Source organism: Sus scrofa, chromosome 6 (genome assembly GCF_054392235.1).
Source record: "Sus scrofa isolate SSC_HxYL_T2T_F1_AM1 chromosome 6, Sscrofa_HxYL_maternal_Yorkshire_Landrace_v2.0, whole genome shotgun sequence".
Lineage (NCBI taxonomy): Eukaryota > Metazoa > Chordata > Mammalia > Artiodactyla > Suidae > Sus > Sus scrofa.
The window spans coordinates 153,473,616-153,499,709 of record NC_139388.1 but is presented as its reverse complement, the minus strand read 5'-3'; the positions used below and the strand labels follow the sequence as shown (position 1 = coordinate 153,499,709).

General features: G+C 37.6%; 1 protein-coding gene across 1 annotated transcript in view; it reads left to right on the top strand.

Moving 5' to 3' along the window:
* Positions 1-26,094, top strand: part of ALG6 (ALG6 alpha-1,3-glucosyltransferase) — a 56,061-nt gene that overhangs the window by 21,218 nt on the left and 8,749 nt on the right. Inside the window, exons 5-15 of the mRNA XM_084964844.1 lie at positions 4,497-4,586; positions 5,699-5,787; positions 7,767-7,849; positions 8,502-8,566; positions 9,331-9,516; positions 10,101-10,236; positions 13,311-13,396; positions 15,301-15,385; positions 18,537-18,607; positions 25,331-25,399; positions 25,529-25,727. Coding sequence (XP_084820970.1) covers positions 4,497-4,586; positions 5,699-5,787; positions 7,767-7,849; positions 8,502-8,566; positions 9,331-9,516; positions 10,101-10,236; positions 13,311-13,396; positions 15,301-15,385; positions 18,537-18,607; positions 25,331-25,399; positions 25,529-25,727 — 1,159 coding nt within the window. The remainder of the gene's footprint in view (positions 1-4,496; positions 4,587-5,698; positions 5,788-7,766; positions 7,850-8,501; positions 8,567-9,330; positions 9,517-10,100; positions 10,237-13,310; positions 13,397-15,300; positions 15,386-18,536; positions 18,608-25,330; positions 25,400-25,528; positions 25,728-26,094) is intronic.

Below are 26,094 nucleotides of genomic sequence, written 5' to 3'. Positions count from 1 at the left end.
CAATACTTCAGGAAGTTCATGAAAAATTTAAGAAATGTGATTTACTATAGTAAGTGCCAGGAAACATCTCTTGATGTGTAGATAGACTAGAAAAACCAAAAATGCACAACTGGCAATTTTAAGAGAAACTGATCTGTTTCAGATTCATGTTTAAATGGTGTGATTTCTATTTTTTACTTTCTGGTTTGAAGTTCATTGATATATGATTCATAATGACTATCACTGAAAAAGATACATCTATTTCTTTTCTTTTCTTTTTTTTTTTTTTTTTTTTAAGTGCTGCACCTGCAGCATATGAAGATTCCCAGGCTAGGGGTCCAGTCGGAGCTACAGTTGCTGCCTTACACCACAGCCACAGCAATGCGGGACCTGAGCTGCACCACGACTTGCAGCAATGCCACATCCTTAACCCACTGAGTGAGGCCAGGGATTGAACCTGCATCCTCATGGATACTAGTAGGGTTCATTACTGCTGAGCCACAGTGGGACCTCTAAAAAGATATATCTCAGCAGCACAGTTTATGAAACAGAAAATACATACTTGGGACAGGTTAACTGTTACCAACAGTGGACATAAATCTGTATTGGCAATAACATTTGTAATATTTTGAATTTTTTGTCTCATTTTGTAAAATTGATTAGTTTGCTAGTATTGTTACCTAGTGACTGAGCAATGCTTTCTTTCTTTCTTTTTTTTTTTTGTCTTTTTAGGGCCACACCTGCAGCATATGGAGGTTCCCAGGCTAGGGTTTGAATTGGAGCTGCAACTGCCAGCCTACACCACAGCCACAGCAATGCCAGATCCGAGCCACATCTGCAGCCTACACCACAGTTCATGGCAACGCCAGATCCTTAACCCATTGAATGAGGCCAGGGATCAAACCTGTGTCCTCATGGATACTAGTCAGATTCGTTTCCAGGATGGGAACTCCTGGTTTGTTATTTTTTAACTTCAGTTTTCCAAGAGAAAGGTCTTTGTGTCTTCATGTAGAAGGTTAGCTACAGTGTGGTCAAAACTTTCAAGTGACATCATAGTCTAAAATATGAAATCTGGATAAATCAGGATAACTTTAAAAATAGCAGTTTTACATTTCTAAATTTAAAAACTTACTCCATTTCAATATACATAGTTGTAAGTAATAGAAGTTGAATTTTTTCCTTTAATTTTATAATGAAGGAGTTCCCGTCGTGGCACAGTGGTTAACGAATCCGACTAGGAACCATGAGGTTGCGGGTTTGGTCCCTGCCCTTGCTCAGTGGGTTAACGATCCGGCGTTGCCGTGAGCTGTGGTGTAGGTTGCAGACGTGGCTCGGATCCCGCGTTGCTGTGGCTCTGGCATAGGCCGGTGGCTACAGCTCCGATTTCGACCCCTAGCCTGGGAACCTCCATATGCCGCGGGAGCGGCCCAAAGAAATAGCAAAAAGACAAAAAAAAAAAAAAAATTTATAATGAAAATTTTTTATGCGTGAAAGCAGAAGCACTTTTGACATCAGGTGATAGAAAACCTAAGTAATAGTATTTTAAGCAATACAATAATTATTACAATAAATAGGCCTTGCAGGGCTGGTAGAGCAGCTCAGTGATAGCAATCAGGCTTTTTAATTTTTCTTCTCTTCCACTCTTCTTGACATGTTGGCTTTTTATCCTGAGGCTTTTCATCCCATGTTTAGTAGATGACTGCTGGGGCTCCTGGCACTATGATTTTGTGCAACCAGATTCAAGGCAAGAATAATAGCAATACCTTATTTTCTATCACTATTTGTTGAGGAGCAAAATTTTTCCCACCCTTAAAGTAACCATTAATAGAAAGAAACACCTGGTCCAGTGCAGGCATGGTTTATACCTGGGGCTTGGAGAGGAGTCTGTCTACCCTGAACATGTTGCTTTTTTAAACAAAATCACAGTTTTGTAAGTCAGGAATTGTGGGAATGACTTTATTTCAGCACTGTTTATAATAATGAGAAACCTGAAACACTAAATATCTTTTGATAGGAGAACGATTAAATAAAATATGTTCCTCCCATGTATACATGTTTTTTTCTAGGTAGATTTCTAGAAATGGAATCTCTAAAGTAGCCGGTTTTAATGAATACCAACACCAGAATATCTCTTTCCACATACTCAGTGTTTAATCATAGCAATTAACATTAGACTCTTAAAATTTCCATTTCCTTGAGTTCTTGTGATGTTGAGCACCTTTTAATGTATTTACTGATCATCTTATTTTTCTCAAATTTACATATTCATATCTTTCCCCATGTTTCTGATGGATTGCAGATCTTTTTGGTAATTATATGTATGATTTTTTTTTTAAGTGGCCATGCCTGTCACATATGGAAGCTCCTGGGCCAGGGGCTCATCTGAGCCACAGCTGTAACTTATGCTGCAGCTGTGGAAAATGCTGGATCCTTTAACCCACTGTGCCTGGCCGGGAATCAAACCCTTGCCTCTTCAGCAACCTGAGCTGCTTCCATCAGGTTCTCAACCCACTGTGCCACAGTGGGAACTCCTAAACAGTTGTATTAATTTTCTATGCTGTGTAACAAATAACCACAAATGGTAATTACTTAAATACATATTTATTATTGTAGTTTATTTAGGTTAGAAGTCTAGGCATAGCTAGTTCAATATTATGATCAGGGACTTAGGAGGCTGCAATCCAGTTGTTATCTGGGGCTGCAGTCATATCAGAGGCTCAACTGGGGAAGGAACCATTTCCAAGTTCCCTCAAGTTATTGGCAGAGTTAATTTCCTTGCATCTTCAAGACTAGGAGTTTTGGTTTCTTTTTGGAAGCTATCCTTATCATCTAGAGTCTGCTTCCATTTTTTTGCCATGTGGCTTCTTTAATATGTCCATTTACTAAAACATGACAGCCTGCTTCTTCAAAGTCAGGTAAATGGAGTCTCCAGCTTGGCTAGCAAGATGGAATTTAACATATACATAAAACATAAGTGCCAGAGTGACCATCCTATCACCTTTATCATATTCTGTTGGTTACAAGCAAGTCATAGGTCTTACCCACACTCAAGGCAAGGGGATTGTACACACTTAAGGCAGAAACACCAGGAGATGGGTTCATGGAGTCCTCTGGTTTCTGCTATTGGTCTGGCCCAGTTCCCAATATTCAGGCTATCAAAGGGATTCCAGCTAACCTGGAAGATTCTTGGATTTACTGCCTCATGGCTTCCGGCAGATATAGGACCTAGGATGTTGCTGCTGGAGTGGAGAACTGCCAATAGATGATACCATACTGTAGCACTATGCCTGTGGCTGTCTAGCATGCCTTGATCATTTTATTAATTCCTATCCCCCGCATACAAAGCCACACTTTATGTGACAGACGTTAAGCAGACTTTCTGAAGATGAATATGGTTACCCTTGAGCAACACAGGTTATTTTTTAATAGTAAATACAGTAGTACTACAGAACCATGATTGGTTGAATCCCAAGATGTGGAACTCAGATACAGAGGAACCTCAGGAATGGCCAACTATGACTTATACTTGGATTTTCAGCTCTGTAGAGGGTTGGTTTCCCTAACTCCCATGTTTTTTAGGGGTCAGCTGCAAGAAGTTATTTAACTGGATTCTGATGAATGCTAAGTTAACTTTTTTTTTTTTTTAATAGAGTACGGGATTGTGATGTTGAAAAGTTGTGACCCATTTTAAACAGGCTTGAGAATAACAGTTATTTGTGATTTGTATAGTTTGGTGTCTATTCTTTTAAATTCTTATGACTCAGAATAAATTGGATAGAAGAAATTGCCTAGTTATAAAGAATATGATTAAGAAATTTGTTTATGTAAATTTAATTTCCATTTCTTGAATGTGCTTATGTATACTTTTTTCCCATTCTGATCAACTGGAGGAACCTATTAGTTTGTAAATATTAGATCTAGTTTTCTTACTTAATTCACAGAATTTTGTATATACTGAATTCTTATTACATATTGGTTGAATTGTGTTCAAAATTTTATTAATAAAAGTCTACCTGTTTCATGCAATATTTCTTTTTTTATAACTAGAATATGTGGTCTTTGATATTCATTTTTTTACTTCTTTAAAATTGTGATTTCACATTGTTTCTTAGACTGTCAGAAGCAAATTCTCTTTTTTGTTGTCTATTTTCTTTTGTATAAGTGTTACTCATTGATTAAGTTTAATAGTAGAGTGACAGTAAGTTCTGGTTTGCCTGTCACAATCTTGGTTTGCCTGTATTATTATGGCTTAATTATTAATAGCTTCCTCATTCACTCTTAGAAGAGTATCTTGGTTTGGACAATAAATTATTTAGTCACAATATTCAATAACAACTTTTAATTGTGAGTTCACAAAAATTTTTAGAGAAGAGGAAAGGACAGGAAAGTTTAGATGAATTTTTTTTTTTACCTTGTGTAACGTATGTTTTCATTTAATTAAATGAAATAGGATGTTAAATATAAGTGTATTTCTTGAATGTTGATTGATGAAATGATGCTTTTTTCCTTTTTTTCAGGTATTTTAACAGCAGTGATAACAATTTACAGTATTGGGGACTGGATTATCCACCTCTTACAGCTTATCATAGTCTTTTATGTGCATATGTGTAAGTTTTTCTTCCTTAACATAGCTAAATATTTATGACCTTAGCAGATAGAGTAAGGAAAAATTTGTTGAATAGAGTAGCTACTATTGTATTAATGGTTTATAGAGCACCATGCCTTTATAATTGGGTTGTAGGAAGGTTGACTATCAATTTGAACATTTCCATAATTTTTTTGGAGGAAAGGCTAGAAAGAGATGCAAAAATCTAGCTTTGTTTTGAAGTAAAGATGTTACCAGTTATGCATGGACTACTGAGAAATAGATGTAATATGCTTAGTTTTGCATAAGAAAGCTTTTTTCCTGGAATGGCACAAAGTAAGTGAAAAGTAAAGGTCTAAATGGTATTCTGACTAGCCTGTCAAATTAGAAACTAGAGATACTGTGGTGCTTCACATATGATTTAAGATCGGGATTGGAAGTCATTCTTTTACAGAAATGGAATGGTTTATAGAAGATTAGGCCCTTCTATTTGGTGGAGACCCAGTTCTACTCTATAGTGGTATTCCGTTTCAGAGTTGAAGTGCGTCAGCAGAAATTTAAAGAACTTCTTCACAGTATTTTCTGATCTCCTATTTCATATTTTGTAAAAATTAGCTTCCCGGATTAAAAATAAGTCTCCAAGCTTTATGATAAGCAGTTATACTTCACAGCGTTCAGGGTATTGTAATATGATTGAAGTCTTAATTTATCTTTAATAATTATGTTTAGTTTTATGCAATGATTTATGATTAATAGCTATTGTAGCCCATTCCTATGATAACCAAAAAGTTTATAAATTGAAAAACTATGATCATCTTGTCAATACTAGTGTATTGCTCTTTACAAAGCATATGATTAATAAACGGAATATAACACATCAGATTGTTTTCACCCTGGAAGGATTATGAAGATAGAGCTTTTAGTTAACATTTCGCATGTGTTTGTTGGAAGGTGAGCAATGCAGATTCTTTATTACAGCGTTAGTTTCACATGGTTAAATACAAAGATAAAATTTAAACCTTAACTCTGTTGCTTTATAAGGGCAATGACCACTTCTCAGAATAGATTCATATGTTCTCAGATATCCTTATTGCTGTAAGTGATGCAGGATAAAGTGCATGCTTTGATTTGCAGGGCAAAGTTTATAAATCCAGACTGGATTGCTCTCCATACATCACGTGGATACGAGAGTCAGGCACATAAGCTCTTCATGCGTGCAACAGGTAAAAGAGCAGTAGGTACTGAGTGTAAAATTTGATTAAAAAATTTTTTGAACAAACTGATGACAGGTTCTATTACTGTTTGTACTGATTTTTACAGTTGTATAACTATAATATGCATATATGTATATGAGCAAATGTATATGTAAGGTAAAAAACAAGAGAAGAACTGAATAATTCTGAGTACTTTAAATTTATTATTATCTCACTTAATAATGTGAATACCCAAATGAGGTAAATACTGTTGTTATCCTTATTTTAAGCTAAGGAAACTGAGGTATAGTAAGCCAGCTCACCTAAGGTCGGTTTACTCTAAAATTGAAGTTTTATTTGTTTAGGCTGTTACTCCAGATACCTTTCACCTTTTTTCTTAAAGTAAATCTTACACTTGTATATCATCCATTGTATTGCTGTGCATTGTTGCTAAATTAATCTTTACCACAAATGTTTATTGAGCATTTATTGTATGCTGTACTATCAGTTGAAAGTAATAGGCTTACATTTCTTTAAAAGCTTTAATAAGACTTTAGATTTTTGGGGGCCTTTTCCTTAATTAGTCTGAATTTAGTCATAGTTTGTTCTCTTTATTATTCATCTAGTCATGGACTCTCAAGCCCTAGAGATAACCTATATGGCCCATTTTCCCTCTCCCACACCACTCCTCTCTTCCCAAATGTTTTAATCCTCTCTTGACCTGCACACTCAACACATGATATTTAGCTTCTGAACCAATACCTATATCTGCAGGGAATTCATAACCTTTAGAGACAGTCCATTCTATTTTTAGAGAGCCCCAATCATTAGAAATTTCCTTCTTGGAGTTCTTGCTGCGGCAGAGTGGGTTATGATCTGGCTTGTCTCTGTGGAGGTGCAGGTTTGATTGCTGGCCTGGTTCAGTGGGTTAAGGATCCAGTGTTGCTGCAGCTGTGGTGTAGGTTGCAGCTCCAGCTTGGATTCAGTCCCTGGCCCAGGAACTTCCATATGCTGTGGGTATAGCTGAAAAAGAAAAAAGAGAGAGAAATTTCCTTGTTACATTGAACCTTCACTAGTCATTTAGGTTCTGTTTCCTTGGGCTACATAGAACAAGTCTGATCCTTTATGTACCTAACACCCTACGGATATTTGATTATCTTCTCCAGTTTAAACATTCTTAGATACTTTAACTGTTTAGCTGTTTCTTTAATGACTAGTTTCTTGAATGTGATTATGGTTTTGAGGCCTTTGGTTGTGCTCCTTTGAATATTTTCCAGCAGTTTGTCAGTGTCATCCTAAATGTGGCATCTGAAGCTGCAAATAGATTGTATGCATCTAACACTGACAGGTTACTATCATTTACCTTATTCTGCACATTTAAATGTATGTGTGGTATAAGGAAAAAAATAGGCTCTTTGGATAACTTTGTTGTACTGTGGAAGAACTTAATGTGTTAGTTTTTCTTTGTTGTGAAAGGACTGGACATTCAGAATTATGAATTGCTTTATTTTTTTCCAACTTTTTTCAGCTTCCTTCTCACCTGGGCCTCTCAAGTTCTTTGTATGCATTAATTAGCAAAAAATTTTGAACTTTCAAAAATGTGAACATTAAAAAAGATTCTCCTATGCGTCTGCACATTTTAGGTGTTCTTCACACCAGAAGATTTGGAGTATACAGATACTGAGGGGGAAAAACAGTTTTCTTCCCTTGGTTTGAGTATTCTTAATTTTTAAGTTCCAAGTCAGAGCAAAGAGAGAATTAGTTTTGGATACATCTACTTGATTTAATGTATGAATTTGTTAGAGAAAATTAAGGGACTCTATAGTACCATAGAAATTGAAAGTAGGCACAGTTAAGGGATTGGAAAGGGCTAGATGTGGAAAGGACTTGCTCATCGTGGGTAGGGTCCTTGTATTAGAAATTCCACTCATCATTGGAGGGAGGCAATTAATAGGTTATGGTAGATCCTGATGTACTCGCATGTGGAATCATTTGCTTGTTTTTTTCAGTGTTAATTGCTGATTTGCTGATTTACATACCTGCAGTAGTTTTGTACTGTTGTTGTTTAAAAGAAATCTCAACTAAGAAAAAGGTAAGTTTTAAAGTAACCTGACATTTCATCTCTGAAATGTGTTACTAATTTGATTATTAAGTATAGAGCTTTGAAGGAAACCGTGCTTTGGGGAATAGATAACAGGGGACAATCTATCTTCTGTCAGTTTTCATTTAGAAACATTAACTTATCTTAGAGTAATTATTTTAATGCCCAAATGTAGTAATAAGATGTAGTAACTTAATTTTAGAAGTTATATACTGCTGAATTACACAGCATGCTAAATTTATTGCTTAACTGGTAAATCTGAATTTTGAGTTGTCTGTGAAAATGACAACTCAAAGGCATTTTGAAAAATTGCTGTATATTCTCATATTCATAGTTAATGAATATTCTCTTTGGTCATTTTATGTAGACTAATCATTAGATTAACTCATCTGATTTGTGTATCAAAGTGCTTTCTCTGCAAAATACCTTTTAGTGATTTTTTTCCTTTTTACTCAAGTATATATACCTATGTCATCTCCAAGGAAAACTTGAATGTTTAAGAGTTGTTTTATAAAAATAGAATATTTTGACAATTAGAAGCCAAGAGGGAACATTTGCTACTGTGTTAAATGAAACTACACATTTACCTTGCTTGATTCGAATAACAGATTACTTTCTTATTTCACAATAATTTTCTTTACAGATTGCTAATGCATTATGCATATTGCTGTATCCAGGCCTTATTCTTATTGACTATGGACATTTTCAGTATCCTTTACTAATGTAGAAGTGAAGCCAGTTACGTATCATGAAAGCCAGGCTCAGTTTGTATAATGTTGTCATCTAGTAATGGCTTTTTTTTTCTTTTAAACAGGTGGCTGTACCCTCAGCATATGAAAGTTCCCAGGCCGGGGATCAAACCAGAGCTGTTGCAGAGACAACACCAAGTAGTTATGCTGTGAGCCACAGGGGAAATCCAAGCAGTGTCTTATTTTCTAGGGTTCTTGCTTATATAAACTGTATTTATACCAAGCTTTTACTTGAAGGGTAGAGGACAGATTTATAAAAGTAGAAATACTTTTTCATACCCATTTGTCTTGGGAAATGTTATATTACTTTTTTTTTCTTTTTAGGGCTGCACCCACAGTATATGGAAGTTCCTGGGTTAGGGGTTGAATCAGAGCTGCACCTGCTCCCATAGCAACACAGGACCCGAGCGGCATCTGTGACTTACACCACAGCTCACAGCAATGCCAGATCCTTAACCCACTGAGCGGGGCCAGGGATTGAACCTGTATCCTCATGGATCCTAGCTGGGTTTGTTTCTGCTGAGCCACAACGGGAACCCCTGTTAAGGAGTAGATGTAATATATTCAAGGCCCTTATATGTAATTTCCAATTCATGTATCAATTTACTACTTACAGTTTTTATTTAGAAATAGTTTGCATTATATATATTATTTCAAAATTTCTAAAAAATGCAAAATCTATCTCTTCTAATTATTGAGATAATTTCCTTGACATAGGAACAGATATAATTCTGTGAGTCTTGGCTTTGCTTTATGGGGTGTTCTTGGAGTGTCTTATGACTGGGACCTGCTAGGGTCACTGGCATTCTGCTTAGCTATAAATTATAAGCAAATGGAACTTTACCACTCCTTGCCATTTTTTTGCTTTTTACTTGGCAAGTGTTTCAAAAAAGGCCTCAAAGGAAAGGGGTGAGTAGCTTTTAAACAGCAAAATTCAAAAAAAGTGCTTTAGAGAATTTATTTTGCATATTAAGTGGAGGAAGGTGGTCTTTCACTTAGCCTCATGATGATTTCTTACTAATGTCTTGTGGGTATGGGGTGAATGGAAAGAGAGATTGTCATATTTATATATTTTTAAATCCTCCTGTCTAGAGAACTGTTTTGATCAATGCACACACTAGAGGCAATGTGGATTGACTACTTAGAACATTGCTGTAGGATTTCACCCCTTTAGAGCATATTACATTATATGCTTTTTAGAAATACATCCCAATTTGACATTTTTTTTCACAGCTACGTAAGAATAGCATTTAAGCTAAACATTAATGAGGATGGTGATAGTCTTTTTGTTGGGGCATTACACATCTTAATATTGGTGAATTTCTTAACTTTGATTTAAGTAGATTCTCATCTTAAACCTGTTTTGGAGGCACAGATTTATCATTACATTTAATAATACATTTTACATTTATTAAATTTAGTGAGACTCAGGTTGACTTCTCAGAGTCATTAGCCTCTCCCTATCTTACCAATTTCCTTTGTTTTTGTTCTAGGTTTGTATTGTTAATTAAGCTGGCTTGTACTGTTGTGGCTTCCTTCATTCTCTGCTGGCTGCCATTTTTTACAGAAAGGGAGCAAACCCTGCAAGTTCTAAGAAGACTCTTCCCAGTAGATCGTGGATTATTTGAGGCATGTTTAAAAACTTTTCTCTTACTCCTTTCTGTCCCAGTACCTTCCCTTCGACTTTTGGGGACTTCACCTGCTCTCCTCCTGCAGTCATTCCTTGCCACTTATTTAATCTGGTATATACCTTCTAGCTCAGCTGGCATTTTCTAGTACATTACATAAATAGGAGTATTTATGCTATCATGAAATCCATAATTCACTTATACATTTTTCTAATGACATAGGGTCCATCATGAAAGACTGCATGAGAAGTTGGAGCTACAGAGTTAATAGCTTTGTGATTTTTTTTTTGGTTTGTATTCTCTCTCTCTCTCTTTTTTTTTTTTTTTTTTTTTTTTTTGTCTTTTTTGCCATTTCTGGGCTGCTCCCACGGCACATGGAGGTTCCCAGGCTAGGGTCTAATCGGAGCTGTAGCTTCCAGCCTACGCCAGAGCCACAGCAACGCGGGATCCGAGCCATGTCTGCGACCTACACCACAGCTCACGGCAACGCCAGTTCGTTAACCCACTGAGCAAGGGCAGGGATCAAACCCACAACCTCATGGTTCCTAGTCAGATTTGTTAACCACTGCGCCACAACGGGAACTCCCTGTATTCTCTTTTTAGTCTTAGGAAATTATTTATTAAACTAATAATCATGTTTGCTTCAGAAAGGTCTTTATAACTTTCATCCACAGTAATTTTTAATGAGAATCATTCATTTCATTTCATTTAATGCCAGCTTAATCACTCTTGTTAAACTTTTATTGCATGGATAATTTGATTTAGAGTTAGTAATTAAATTAAACAAAACATTTTTCTGAACAAAAAGGCCTTTTAATAAAGTTAGACAGAGACAACATATTTATAGATAATTTGCTTTTGAATAAACATTTCCTTTTAAAAAGAATTAGAGAAACATATATATCTTTCTAATTTTTAGATATATAAATAGCCATAGAAAATCTTTCAGTGGATCTGTGGGAGGCTGGAACCAGCATTTTGAAAGAGACTGAGAAAGAATTTGTTGTTGTGAAGGAGTGGAAAGGTGTGCCTTGTGCATCAGTGGGATGGTGAGGGTGGCAGCACCGACAATCATAAATAATCACTATTGTTATGACTGCCCCTTACTGACGAGGTACTAGACACGTCACGTTTATTTTATTTGATCTTTTCAATAGTGTTGAGGTATTATATCCACTTTACAGATCAGAAAACTGAGGTCAGAGATTCATACACCTTGTACATGGTAGAGCTGTAATTGGAAATTTTGAGAATTGTGTTCCTCAGAGTTCCCGTCATGGCGCAGCAGAAATGAATCCGACTAGGAACCACGAGGTTGCCGGTTCAATCCCTGGCCTCGCCCAGTGGGTTAAGAATCGGCATGGCCGTGAGCTGCGGTGTAGGTCGCAGACATGGCTCGGATCTGGCGTTGCTGTGGCAGTGGCGTGGGCTGGCAGCTACAGTTCTGATTCAGCCCCTAGCCTGGGAACCTCCATATGCCAAGAGTACAGCCCTAAAATGACAAAAAAAAAAAAAAAAAAGAATTGTGTTCCTAACTTCTTTATATATCCTCTAACCTTAATACCTACATAAGGAAAAGTTTAGTTCTCTGTGTAAGCTGCCTGGATGTTTACCTTGCCTTCTGTTTCAGAAGTGGTTGGAGTTCCTGTCGTGGCTCAGGGGGTTAACGAATCTGACTAGGAACCATGAGGATGCTGCTTCAATCCCTGGCCTTGCTCAGAGGGTTAAGATCTGGCATTGCTGTGAGCTGTGGTGTAGGTTGCAGATGCAGCTCAGATCCTGCATTGCTGTGAGCTGTGGTGTAGGTTGCAGATGCGGCTCAGATCCTGCGTTGCTGTGGCTCTGCCGTAGTCTGGCGGCTACAGCTCCAATTCGATCCCTAGCCTGGGAACCTCCATATGAGGCTGATGCAGCCCTAAAATACAAAACAAAAACAAAACAAAACCAGAATGGTAGTTAATCATGATAATTATAAAAAGAGATGTTGTACATTTTTTATGGTATTCCTGGTCACCTCCATTCACTTGTTGCCCTCAAAACCTGAAGAGCAATTTCATTGCTTGACAGAGGGAAGTAGGATGGTACAGTTGTCAGTAATATTTACCTCTTTTTTTTTTTTTTTTTTTTTTTGGTCTCACCCGTGGCATATGGAAATTCCCAGAGATTGAACCTGTGCCGCCATTGCCCTGCACCACAGTTGGAGCAATGCTGGATCCTTAACCCACTGCGCCACATGGCAACTTCCAGTAGTTACTTAATGTTTTGCCAGCACAGCTGTGAGTTACGCTGTAGGGGATGGGTTTCATGAGCCCAGTACTGTAGTTACAAACTTTCTTTTTGTTTTCTTTTTAGGCCCACACCTGTGGGATATGGAGGTTCCCAGGCTAGGGTCAAATCAGAGCTATAGATGCCAGCCTACACCACAGCCACAGCAACTCGGCACCCGAGCCGTGTCTGTGACTTATACCATAGCTCACCGCAATGCCGGATCCTTAACCCACTGAGTGAGGTCAGGGATCAAACATGCAACCTAATGGTTCCTAGTTGGATTCCTTTCCGCTGCCCCACAAGAGAAACTCCTGTAGTTACAAACTTAATTTTGAAAATGACTCCAGCTCAACTGCTAATGTCTTTAAACTTTTTGGTTTATTAGCAGTTAACTCTTGTCATTGCTAGTAGATTACTCTAATTTCAGGTGCTTGACAAAATGGGTCCAGCAATGTGTGTACTACAAATTAGAGAAAGTAAAGTTTTCTTAGAAAAATTTCCTGAGTTTTTCATCTTTAGGAATGATGTGCTGCTCTTGAAAAATACTAAGTATTTTTTGGGACCTTCTAAATTATGGTTGGCCAGCGATTTAGATCACCCCGCATTGCAAAAACTGAAAGGTCCTATTGTTTGAATGTGTGTGTGCACGTGTGCGTGTTCCTTCAAGAGTTTAGTCAACTTGGTTATGAAATTGTGACTGCTTCCTGTGACTCAAAAGTTTATCTACAAAGAGATTATGGGCTGTACTTCATGAAGTTTAATATTTCTTGCAATTACACTAGAATATAAAATAACATTTCTTTTAAGGATAAAGTAGCCAATGTTTGGTGCAGTTTCAGTGTCTTTCTGAAGATCAAGGATATTTTGCCACATCACATCCAGATAATGATCAGGTAAGAGACACAAAGTTTGTATATAGTATTTTATAAACTACTCTAAAAGTGTCACTGGAGTACCTCATTTATGTGGCATCATAGGAATTAAAGTGTTCTTCATTAGTGCATATTCCACACAGTGTAAACCTACCCCTCTGTACAATAGAACTTCTACATGAAATATTTTGTATGAGAGTTATTGTTACCTACTTCGCTCTTCCTTAAATAGAGTACACTAAACATGATTTAACATGACCATGATTTTCAGTGGCAAATCAGTCAGCGTTGTCCAGAGAGGTGGAATAAGTAGATCACTCTGTGCATGTGTGTGTGTGTGTGTGTGTATTAATTTATTACGAGGAACCGGCTTAGACAATTGTGGGACCTGAATGAGCAAACTGGAGGTCCACAAGACAAGCATTCCAGAGGGGATTTCTGGGAAGAAGGAAGAGCTCTACAAACCCCATTGCTGTTTGGAGTTTCAGAGCTCATGGAAGACCTAAGCCTTCTTTTTAAGTAATTCATAGAGCTCCTTTCATGGCTCAGCATGTTATGAACCCAACTAGTACCCATGAGGATGCTGGTTTGATCCCTGGCCTCGCTCACTGGGTTAAAGATCTGGAGTTGCTAGGGCTGTGTTGTAGGCTGGCAGGTGCAGTTCTGATTCCACCCCTAGCCTAGGAACCTCCATATGCTGTGGGGATAGCCCTTAAAAAAAAAGAAAAAAAAATTTTTTTTTAAATAAAGTGATTCAGGCCCTGCCAAGATAGCCCCCTTTTCATTAACTTAAAATGAGATGAATAGGGTCTTTAATTACATCTGCAAATCTTCGAGCAGCACCAGCACTAATGTTTGAATAACTGAGAGGTGTGTGTATTTGCTGCCTCCCTCTTTCCTCCAGTTCTTTCAAGAATATCCTTTGTAGCCCACCTTCATGGGAAGCACTGTAGCCAAGCTAACAGGCCACCAAGCCATCACCTGGGAAAATCAGTTATTGTTTTGCATTATAATACTTGTCTTCAGGGCTTTCAAAGCCTGTTTGCCGAGGTACTGTGTGGCTCCAGATTGCTCTGCCTGTTGAGTTCTTTTTCCTTCTTGCCTCTCAGGCACTGTAAGGAGAAGCTCTAGCAGCTTCCTGCTCCCTTTCTAGTTTGTTCTTTCCAATTTACCATGGGCTTGAAATCAGATAGCCAACTTTTGTGAAATGAGGGCTGAATATTCTCCTGTGAGTAGTTTTATGAAAGTTTGTGTTATATATATAGTATTGTCTCTTTATACCTTGTGTTTTCTTGTTTGGAGTGTTTGCTTGTTTCTTTTTCTTTTTTTTTTTTTTGTCTTTTTAGGGCCATACCCTCAGCATATGAAAGTTCCCAGACTAGGGGTCAAAACGACTGCAGCTGCTGGCATGCACCACAGCCACAGCAATGAGGGATGTGAGCCGCATCTGTGACCTGCACCCACAGCTCATGGCAATGCCAGATCCTTAACCCATTGAGCAAGGCCAAGGATCGAACCTGCGTCCTCATGGGTACTAGTCAGGCTTGTTACTTCTGAGCCACGATGGGAACTCCTGAGTGTTTGATAATTGATTTTTAGGTATCTATTTTTATATTTTTCCATAATTGATACTAAATAATAGAATAACATAAAAAATAAAATAAGCAACATTTAATTCTATTATATTTTGTTTTGATTACATAATACATGATTATATAGTCGTGTATATACTAAAATGTGTACATATTTCAATGTATGGATTTTATTTAAATGTTATTTGGTCCTAAATTTATTTTTTAATGCATAAAAAACTTTGGTTTGAAATCACCGTAAGTTGATAAGTAATGTGATCCTTACATTAAAAAAAGTTTGTTTTAGCTGTATACCTCTACAAAGAAAACACATGCTTAATTTTTATGTTTTAGCTTCTGTTTTACATTTTTGAGCCTGCTTCCTGCATGTATGAAATTAACACTTCACCCTTCTCCTAAAGGATTCAAATTTACTCTGGTAAGTTTCTCATTACTTTCGATATTTAATTCTTGCTGCATCTGATCTTTTAAAAACACAGATAATTCTTGCTCTGAACAGAATTTATTGGATTGAGACATTATTTGGCGAATATTTACTGAGTGTCTGACATACATAGGAGCTGTTTTGGGTACTAGGTTGAACAATCAGAATAATTCAACAACTATTTAATTTTTTTCTTTGTACTGGTCAGTGAGGGAATACAAATCTGCTTTTTTTATGTGTAAAGCAGATGGTATTAAGTTCTGTCAGGTACAATGGAGTGCTGTGTTAAGTTTGGGAAAAGGAGAGACTACTTTGAGGGCAGATTTTAGGCAGTTTCTTAAAGCAGATGGGCTCAGAACCAAATTTTGAAAGCTAGGCAAGATTTGGAATAGGTGGTTATATAAGAGAATTCAAGACAGGAGGAAAAGCTTAAATGTACCTTTAGGTACAGAGATGGAGAAGGATGGGGGTGATGTGGGAACAGCATTAAACAATGAGATTTGTGTGGCTGTTAAGTGGGTGTGTGTGCGGGCAGGTAAGGAGAAGATATAGTGAGAGGGAAGAGTCAGAAAGGGTCATATTCTGTACGACCTTGAATGTTGGGTTGGAGAAGTTGGAGTCAGATTTGTGTGCAACAGGAGCAAAACGAGTTTGAAGAAGGGGAGGGGACAGATCTCCGTCTTAGGAGGATAACTTGTGTCAGTTTGAACATGGACTAGTTGTATATCCTACTTTTTTTTTTTTATTTTTTTATATCCTGCATTTTAGAATTTCTTTGAGTAGATATACAAATTCCCTCTGGTTCTATTTCTGTGGTATTTAAAATTTGTTTCTGTGTACCTTGGTCTATAAAATGATGTTTACAGATATCTTTAGATATCTTTTAAAGATATCAAGAAAATTTGGTTTATGAAATAATAAGTCTTAGTGGACTTATACAAGGGACAGCATTTTAGAAATTAGGGTTTCAATTCTGGGACTTCCACTTATTCACATTGCATTCTAAAAACAAGCCAAAACAGAGCATATCAGTCACATATTTCATAAGTGCGTATCAGTGCCATGGTCCAAAAGGATAGTTTCGTGTTCCTCTTTTTTTGTTATTATTATTATTACCTTTTTATTGATGATTTCTGTTGTTTCACTCTATGAATGAACTCTGAGCATACTATGTCATCTATGGTTATATTCTGTAGGATGTTTAGAATAGGGATGTATTTGCAAGCTTATGAAAAATTGTTATTTTTTTCATGCTAACTAAAGATATATTTCAAAGATAACGGAGTGGAATTTCAGAGTTTGAGATATTGCAACAGTGTTGGAGTTGATTACTTTTAGGATTATAAAGCAGAAAAGCCATTTTCTTTCTCCTAATTTCCTGATTTTATTTTGTTTGTTAGGTTTTAATACTAGCTCTTGTGTTTGAAAATTAAAATGACTTAAACTTGTTTTTGTTGATAATGCTTTAATTGTTACTGAATATTTCTGAGAGCTTTAAAAACAACTCCCATTAAAATTATTTCAAAGTATTTTCAATCTAGATTGAATTATTTTTTTCAAGTAATATTTATTAGATGCCCTCTAATGTGCTATGCCTTCTTCTAGGTATTGGCATGAAAGTGAATGACAGCTGACATCCCTGCTCTCTTAATTGGGAACACTCATGGGGGCAGAAGGACAATAAGCAAAATAAATCAGTCAACAGGAAAATATCTGGGCATAATGAAGCCTATGAAGAAAAAAGTATCATGAAAAGAGGGCTGGTGGGGTTTGGGGGCAGGGGGGCACTACTTTCCTTTAAGGGAAGGCCTTTCCAGGGAAGTGACATTTGCGCCTAGAACTGAATGACCAGAAGGAACCAATTACAAGATGACCTCTGTTCTGACTTGATAAAAACAAGTTTTTTTTCAAGGCAGGAATGCATTTGACATGTTTGAGGCAGTACTTTTTTTTTTCTTTTGCTTTTAGGGCCTCACCTGCGGCATATGGAAGTTCCCAGGCTAGCGGTCAAATCAAGCTGCAGCTGCCGGTCTACACCACAGCCACACCAACTCCAGATTCAAGCAGTATCTGTGACCTACACCACTGCTCACGGCAATACCAGATCCTTAACCCACTGAGCTAGTCTAGGGATCAAACCCGCATCCTTATGGATACTAGTTGGGTTTATAACCCACAGAGCCACAACGGGAACTCCTGACATGTTTGAGGCATTAAAAGGACAAGTACGAAGTGGCTGGTCTGAAATGAGTAAGGGAGTCAGTGAGAAATAGACTGGAAGAGGAAGGCAGGATCCAAATTATGTAGGAGTATATATTTTATTCTAAGTGTAATGGGAAGCTGTTGGAGGATTTTAAACAGGGGAATTACATGATCCGATAAGGTGGCTGAATGGATTGTAGGGAGCAAGAGCATCACCAAATAGGAGGTTATTCCACTGGTCCAAGAGAAGGCTGGGGTGGCTTAGACCTTTTCTCTGCCACCATCAGCAGAAGGGAATGGAGAGAAATTGGTGGATATTATATTTAGGAGATGGTGCAGGTAAGATTAGCTGATAGATTGGATGTGTAGCATGTACAAAACAGCGATCCAGACTTTTGCTTCCGCAAGTGGATTGGATGTATATAGATAGATATCTAATATGCAGAATATGAACTGAAAACGGATCTAATTAATTTTTATTTACAACCCCAAAGAGCAAATGATTACTTTATAGAACACTTAATATATTTTACTGACATGCACATTTTAAAAACACTAAAATAGATTTATTTTGCCAGGTTTAGATTTTGACTTTCTTATCCTTAAACTTTTTAATTTAAATCATCAGAGATTCCAAGAGATGATGAAAGTATATTGTATCTGAAGTATTTGTTAGTTTTCTTTATTAATAACTGAGCTCATGAATGTGTTTTAGATGATTAAGTATAGCTTTATTATAATTTATTTTTCAAAAATATTTTGGTTATTAAATTAGAGTAAAATATTATGTATATTAGAGTGTGTATATGTTTTCCTTCTAGCTAGAAGCTATTTTAAGCTTTAAAATTTTACTTGAAATTATCTTTAATCAGATTCACAGTTAAATTGCTATTATATTTTATAAGTTGTTATTATCTGATTTTTCCCCTCTTTTTCCTTAAAGGTTAGCTGTGCACTATCATTCTTTTTATTTTCTTTCCAAGTACACGAAAAGTCCATTCTTTTGGTATCAGTGTAAGTAAAAAGTTTCAAGTATGTGTTTATTTATTTATTCATTTATTATTGTGTTTATAATATGTAAATAAATGTATTACTTACGTATAATCACATAAGTGCAGATCAAAACTATACAAATGTTAGTTACTTAGTTGCATAAAATTATTTCATAAAATCACATCTTTTCCAGTATGATGATCTCTTTAACAATTTTAGTTCTTTATATTTTATAATATATTTTAAACTGATAAAGTTTTATAGAATCATTTCTGACTTATTTCTTATTTCTTGCTATTTTTTCATTTATACTTTCTATATGCTAATAAAAACCCTCTTCCAAGAGGCTCTACTCAGGCTGGAACCTGTTTATCCTCTCTGTCTTTTTCATTTCATTCATTTCCTCATCTATTCAGTAGCTTTGTACTCTCCAATAACTTCTTTAGGGCGCTTTTTATATGTTGCCTTTTTTCTAGTTCTTCTGTCAGAACCTTTGTTTAGATCCTATTGGCAGTCCTTAACCAGACTCCTTTTCTCTTACGCATTAACATTTTTTCTTGGTAATCATGAAAACTGGGTGGCAGTTGGGGGTATAATATCCAAATGATAAAATAATACTTGCCCGGAAGAATACTTCTTGAATCATGGAATACTTGAATCCTGCCGTAGATTAGTCCCACCCTGACTGCCCAACCCTTTACCCTGTATTTGAGGTTATTGTGGAAGATACATGTGTGATGTGACCAATGACAAATTGAAGGAAGTACTGCTTTTATTAGCTGGAGCTTTGGGCTAAAACCTCAGTGCAGAGTTTTCTAGTAAGCTGGGCTGGTCTGTAGGGAAGCCAAGTATGTGTTTATTTATTTATTCATTTATTATTGTGTTTATAATATGTAAATAAATGTATTACTTACGTATAATCGCCTAAGTGCAGATCAAAACTATACAAATGTTAGTTACTTAGTTGCATAAAATTATTTCATAAAATCACATCTTTTCCAGTATGATGATCTCTTAACAATTTTAGTTCTTTATAATATATTTTAAACTGATAAAATAGTCTCATGGCATTGCAGATAGGGAGGTCAGCTTAATGTCATCCCCCAAAGTCTAAACTTGAGTTAGATCTGACCACTGTTACATGAGGCCAGGCTGACCCTACACAAATCCCTAGTGCCAGGGGATGGAACTGTGGAGAGGTGGTGCTTTCAAACATGTATAATTTTTCCTAGAATTTCTACCCATAGAAAGAAGCTCTATCAGTGACCTATGATCTGACCGTGCATAATAACTTTTGGGCTCTGAATTTCTGGGAGTTCATACTCTAGAACTGTACCTAGATTATTTATAACAGGAGTTCCCTTGTGGCACAGTGGGTTAAGGATCCAGTGTTGTCACTGCATCTGCTTGGGTTGCTGCTATGGTGCAGGTTTAATTTCCGGCCTAGGAACTTCCTCATGCCATGGGCACAGCCAAAAAAAAAAAAAAAAAAAAAAGGAAGAAAATGTGCTTTGGAAGAATACAAAAAAATAAAGATTATAACAGTGCATAATTTTAATATAATTTTGATCAAATATTTTAAAGTTAACATTAAAAGTTCCTCTTGACCTGGTTCTAGCTAATCTATCATTAAACAAATATTTCATTCAATAAATACTTTTTTTTTCATTCAATAAATACTTATTGAAAGCCTACTATTTGTCAGATACTATTCTGTACACTTGGGATATATCTGTGAACAAAACAGACAAATATCCCTACTTTCTTAGCTTTCATTCTCAAGGACAGACAGTAATAATTAAATAAAGATAAATTAAATAGTGTGTTAGAAGGAAATAAAGGCCATGACGAATACATAAAACAGGATAAGGGAAGTTGGGAATACTGGGTAGGGGTACAGGAGCAAGTGCAGGTTGTAGTTTTAAATACAGACGTCAAGATAGGTATTGTTGGAGTTCCCGTCGTGGCGCAGTGGTTAACGAATCTGACTAGGAACCGTGAGGTTGCGGGTTCGGTCCCTGCCCTTGCTCAGTGGGTTAACGATCTGGCATTGCCGTGAGCTGTGGTGTAGGTTGCAGACGCGGCTCGGATCCCGCGTTGCTGTGGCTCTGGCGTAGGCCAGTGGCTACAGCTCCGATTCGACCCCTAGCCTGGGAACCTCCATGTGCCGCAGGAGCGGCCCAAAGAAATAGCAAAAAGACAAAAAAAAAAAAAAAAAGATAGGTATTGTTGAGAAGATAATTGAGTGGACTGGAGGCGATGAGGATTAGCTGAATGGATATCTGGGAGAATAACGTTCTAGGTGAAGGTCAGAATAACATTCTAGGAGTTCCTGTCGTGGCTCAGTGGTTAACAAACCCGGCTAGTATCCATGAGGATGCAGATTTGATCCCTGGCCTCGCTCAGTGGGTTAAGGATTCAGTGTTGCTGTGAGCTGTGGTGTAGATTGCAGACACAGCACGGCTCCTGCATTGCTGTGGCTGTGGTGTAGGCCAGCAGCTACAGCTCCGACTTGACCCCTAGCCTGGGAACCTCCATATGCCATGGGTGTGGCCCAGAAAAGACCAAAAAAAAAAAGGAATAACATTCTAGACAGCTAAGTGCCAAGGCCCTAAGATGGGAGTATGCAGATATGTTTAGGGAACAATAGAATGGCCAATGTGGCCAGAATGGAGTGGTCAGGGTGGGGCATAATAGGATATGAAGTTAAAGAGGTAATGGGGTACAAATTATATGGGGTTTTATAGACCACATTGGGAATTTTGTCTTTTATTCTGAAGGAAATGGGGAGCCGTGGGAGGATTTCGAGGAAGAAGCATTATCTGACTTGATGTTTTAAAAGGAGTTCCTATTGTGGCAGAGTGGGTTACCACTGGCACAGATCTGGCATTGCCACAGCTGTGGTGTAGTTCACAGCTGCGGGCTAGGATTTGATCCTTGGCCCAGGAACTTCCATATGCTGTGGGTGCAGCCAAAAAAATAAAAACAAACGGATCACTCTGCGTATCAAATTATACATAAGAAATATGTGCAGTTATTTGTATATTAATTATATCTCCATAAAGCTGTTAAAAAGTAAATAAAATTATTCTGGTGGCAGATCAAAAATAGGTTGTATGGAGCAAGGGTAGAAAGCATGGAGTTCATTTAGAAAACAATGACCAGGAGTTCCCATCGTGGCGCAGTGGTTAATGAATCTGACTAGGAACCATGAGGTTGAGGGTTCGGTCTCTGCCCTTGCTCAGTGGGTTAAAGATCCGGCGTTGCTGTGAGCTGTGGTGTAGGTTGCAGACGTGGCTCGGATCCCGCGTTGCTGTGGCTCTGGCGTAGGCCAGTGGCTACAGCTCCGATTCGACCCCTAGCCTGGGAACTTCCATATGCCGTGAGAGCGGCCCAATAAATGGCAAAAAGACAAAAAAAAAAAAAAAAAACAAACAAACCAAAAACAAGTGTTGTATGCTTGAAATTTGAGAGGAGGTGGATCTGAAAAGCCATCACCACAGACACAGAAACACACAAAAGAAACTAAGTTGATGGATGTGTAAGAGAACCTCTTGTGGTAATTATTTCACAGTATATATCTATTGTCACGTGTACTTTAGACTTACACAATGTTATATCACTTACATCTCAATAAACTGGGAGGAAAAGGGCTTCCAACTGATCACAACTGAAGTGATCAGTTGTATCAGATGCTATTAGTAGGTCAGGTGAGATGAAGGTTAAGAATAGACTCCTTGCCATAGTGAAGTGGAAGTCACTAGGGACTTTGGAAAGGGTAGTGGAGTAGAGTGAAGCAGGGAAAAGCCTGACTAGGGTGGGTTTAAGACATAGTGAGAAGAGAAGAATTGAAGACAAGTGTAGATAATTCTTTTTTTAAAAAAGGTGTGTGTGGGCGTTCCTGTCGTGGCTCAGTGGTTAATGAATCCGACTAGGAACCATGAGGTTGCGGGTTCAGTCCCTGCCCTTTCTCAGTGGGTTAAGGATCCAGCGTTGCCATGAGCTGTGGTGTAGGTTGCAGACGCGGCTCGGATCCTGCATTGCTGTGGCTCTGGCGTAGGCCAGTGGCTACAGCTCCGATTCGACCCCTAGCCTGGGAACCTCCATATGCCACAGGAGCGGCCCAAAGAAATAGCAAAAAGACAAAAAAAAAAAAAAAAAAAAAAAAAAAAAGGTGTGTGTGTCTATAATTGTCATAAAATGGTAAAAATATATCATTAGTTTATTCACAGTTATGCAGCCTTCACTACTGTCTACTTAGAGAATATTTTCATCATCCCCAAAGGAAACCCCATGCTCATTGAGTAGTCATTCCCCATTCTCCCTTTCACCTAACCCTTCTTTTTTTTTCTCCCCTTTTTTGGTTGCACCTACTGCATATGGGAGTTCCTGGGCCAGGAACTGAATCTGAGCCACAACTACAACCTACACCACAGCTGCAGCAACCCTGGATCCTTAACCCACTGCACCACAGTGGGAACTTCCACTAATCCTTGTAACCACTAATATACTTTCAGCCTCTGTGGATTTGCCTGTTTTGGATATTTCATATAGATGGAATAACAAAATATGTGGTCTTTTGTGATTAACCTCTTTCACTTACCATAATATTTTCAGAGTTCTTCCATGTTGTATGATGATTCGCTATTTCACTCACGAAGCACTGAATAATGTTGCATTGTCTGGATATACTACATATTGTCTGTCTGTGCATCAGTTAGTGGCTATCTGGGGCTCTTTTCACCATTTGGCTCTTGGGAATAGTGTCATTATGAACATCCCATAGAAGATTTTGTTTGTCAGTTCTCTTGGCTTTATACCTAGGAGTGGAATTTCTGGGTCATATAGTAATTCTATAAACTTATTGAGAAACCACCAAATTTATTTTCACAAAAGCTGAAAATAAATTTTACATTCCACCACCAATGTATGAAGGTCCCTATTTCTTTACATCCTGTCATCACTGGTTATTGTCTGCCTTTGTTTTTGTTTTTGTTTTTAGGGCCACACTTATGGCATATGAAAGTTCCCAGGGTAGGGGCTGAGTGAGGCCAGGGATCGAACCCGCATCTTCGATCCCGGGAACCCGGGATCCTAGTAGAGTTCTCACTGAGCTGCGACAGGAACTCCCTGTTGAACATCTTCTTATGTCTTTGTTGGCAATATGTATATCTTCTTTGGAGAAAAGTATTTTCTTTCTTTCTTTCTTTCTTTTTGTTTAGGGCTGCACCTACAGCATATGGAAGGGCAGCTAGGGATTGAATGGAGCTGCATCTGCTGGTCTACACCACAGCCACAGCAGTGCTAGATCCAAGCTGCGTCTATGACCTACACTACAGCTCATGGCAATGCTGAATCCTTAACCCACTGAGTGAGGCCTGGGATTGAACTCATATCCTCATGGATATTAGTCATGTTCCTAACCCACTGAGCCACAGTGAGCTCCTCCAGTATTTTCTTTTAATGCAGTAGTTGTCAATCAGTTTATAATCCCAGGCCTCATATGCTAGTTGACAGGGGGAAAAGTCATCCTTTTACGAAAGGAGGAGAATACTCAAACTTTGAAAAATAAGGAGACCCCAAATAATAATAATAATAAGAAGAAAAAGTAATTATTATTCAGTAATCATCATTAGTAAAAAAGTTATTTATTTATTTATTTATTTATTTTGGCTTTTTGCCTTTTCTAGGGCCGCTCCCGCGGCATATGGAGGTTCCCAGGCTAGGGGTCTAATCAGAGCTGTAGCCACTGGCTTACGCCACAGCCACAGCAATGCGGGCTCCAAGCTGGGTCTGCGACCTACACCACAGCTCACGGCAATGCCGGATCCTTAACCCACTGAGCAAGGCCTGGGATGGAACCCACAACCTCATGGTTCCTAGTCAGATTCGTTAACCACTGAGCCATGACGGGAACTCCAAAAGTTATTTATTTTTATTGTAGTAAAAAGTAAACACTAGTTAATACCTGCAAAAAGAGTTCTTTCAAGTACTTAACAAGCCAGGGTATTATTATTATTTCCATTTACACCTAGGAAAAAAGTTAAATTCATCATTTGTTCAACGTCATACAATAAGTAAGTGGCAGGGGAGGAACTAGGACTCAGGTCTCCCGACCAGCCCCCTTCTTCTCAAGCACTGCCACAGTGCACCCAGAAGGTAATGTGACCTCTATTACTGCTCTTTCCATGGAGCCTCTTCCTACTCGTTTTTTCCTCTTTTATTGTTATCACCCTTTGTAATTCTTCTTTGCCTCTGTTGTCCTCTCTTCAGTATCAGATGACAGTCATATCTTTTAGTTCTCAACTTAACTGAGTATTATGTCACATGGAAGATCATAAAAAGAAGTTTAAAAACCACTATACCAGGAATTCATTTCCTATTTCCCAAATAGAATGAGATATGTGAATATGAAAAAGCTCTCTCTGAATGTTCAGTTCTGTTTATCTTATCCTTTATTTAAGCTACTGTTTGTATGACAGAGAAAAATGTTTCATTAATGGATACTGGAAGCAGTTTTCTAGTTATTATGAGTTGATGCCTCAGTATCTAGATTCATTTAGTTTGGATTGATAGTTATAAAAAAGTGAATCAGTAGTCCATATGGGGACTTTGCTGGCTGTATTTTGTGTTTTTGTTCCTTTTTAACTACCTCAAAAATCAGATAAAATGTGTTCATATTTTTACATATAAGCATTGATGTTATATTCTCTAAGATTAAAATATTTTTCTTTGTCATTTTAGACCAGTCTGCTTAGTTTTAAGTGAAATTCCTTTTATGTCTACTTGGTTTTTACTTGTGTCAACATTTAGGTGAGTCAAACCAGTTTCCAGTATAATATTTTCAATGTAGTACTTATAAACTCTTTTAAAACTTTTTTTACAAAGTGAATAAGGTTTGAAATGACAATTCTCTTTTGATTTTTTCTATTTCCCATATAGTATGCTACCTCTTCTGCTGAAAGATGAACTAGTAATGCCCTCAGTTGTGACAGCGATGGCATTTTTTATAGCTTGCACAACTTCCTTTTCAATATTTGAAAAGACTTCTGAAGAAGAACTGCAGTTGAAATCCTTTTCCATTTCTGTTAGGAAATATTTTCCGTGTTTTACATTTCTTCCCAGAATTATACGGTATTTGGTAAGTTGCTTAGTTTTTTGTGTTTTGTGTGTGTGTGTATGTGTGTGTGTCTTTTTAAGGCCACACCCACAGCATATGGCACTTCCCAGGATAGGGGTTGAATTGGAGCTGTAGCCACTGGCCTACTCCACAGCCACAACACCAGATCCGAGCTGCATCTGCAGCCTGCACCACAGCTCACGGCAACGCTAGATTCTTAACCCACTGAGTGAGGCCAGAGATCGAACCCTTGTCCTCATGGGTACTAGTCGGGTTTGTTAACCACTGAGCCACCATGGGAACTCCTGGTATGTTGTTTAGTTTTTAGGGAAGGGCATTATTTTAAAAATTATCATAATATTTCTTTTCTTTTATGCATTTTTAAGAT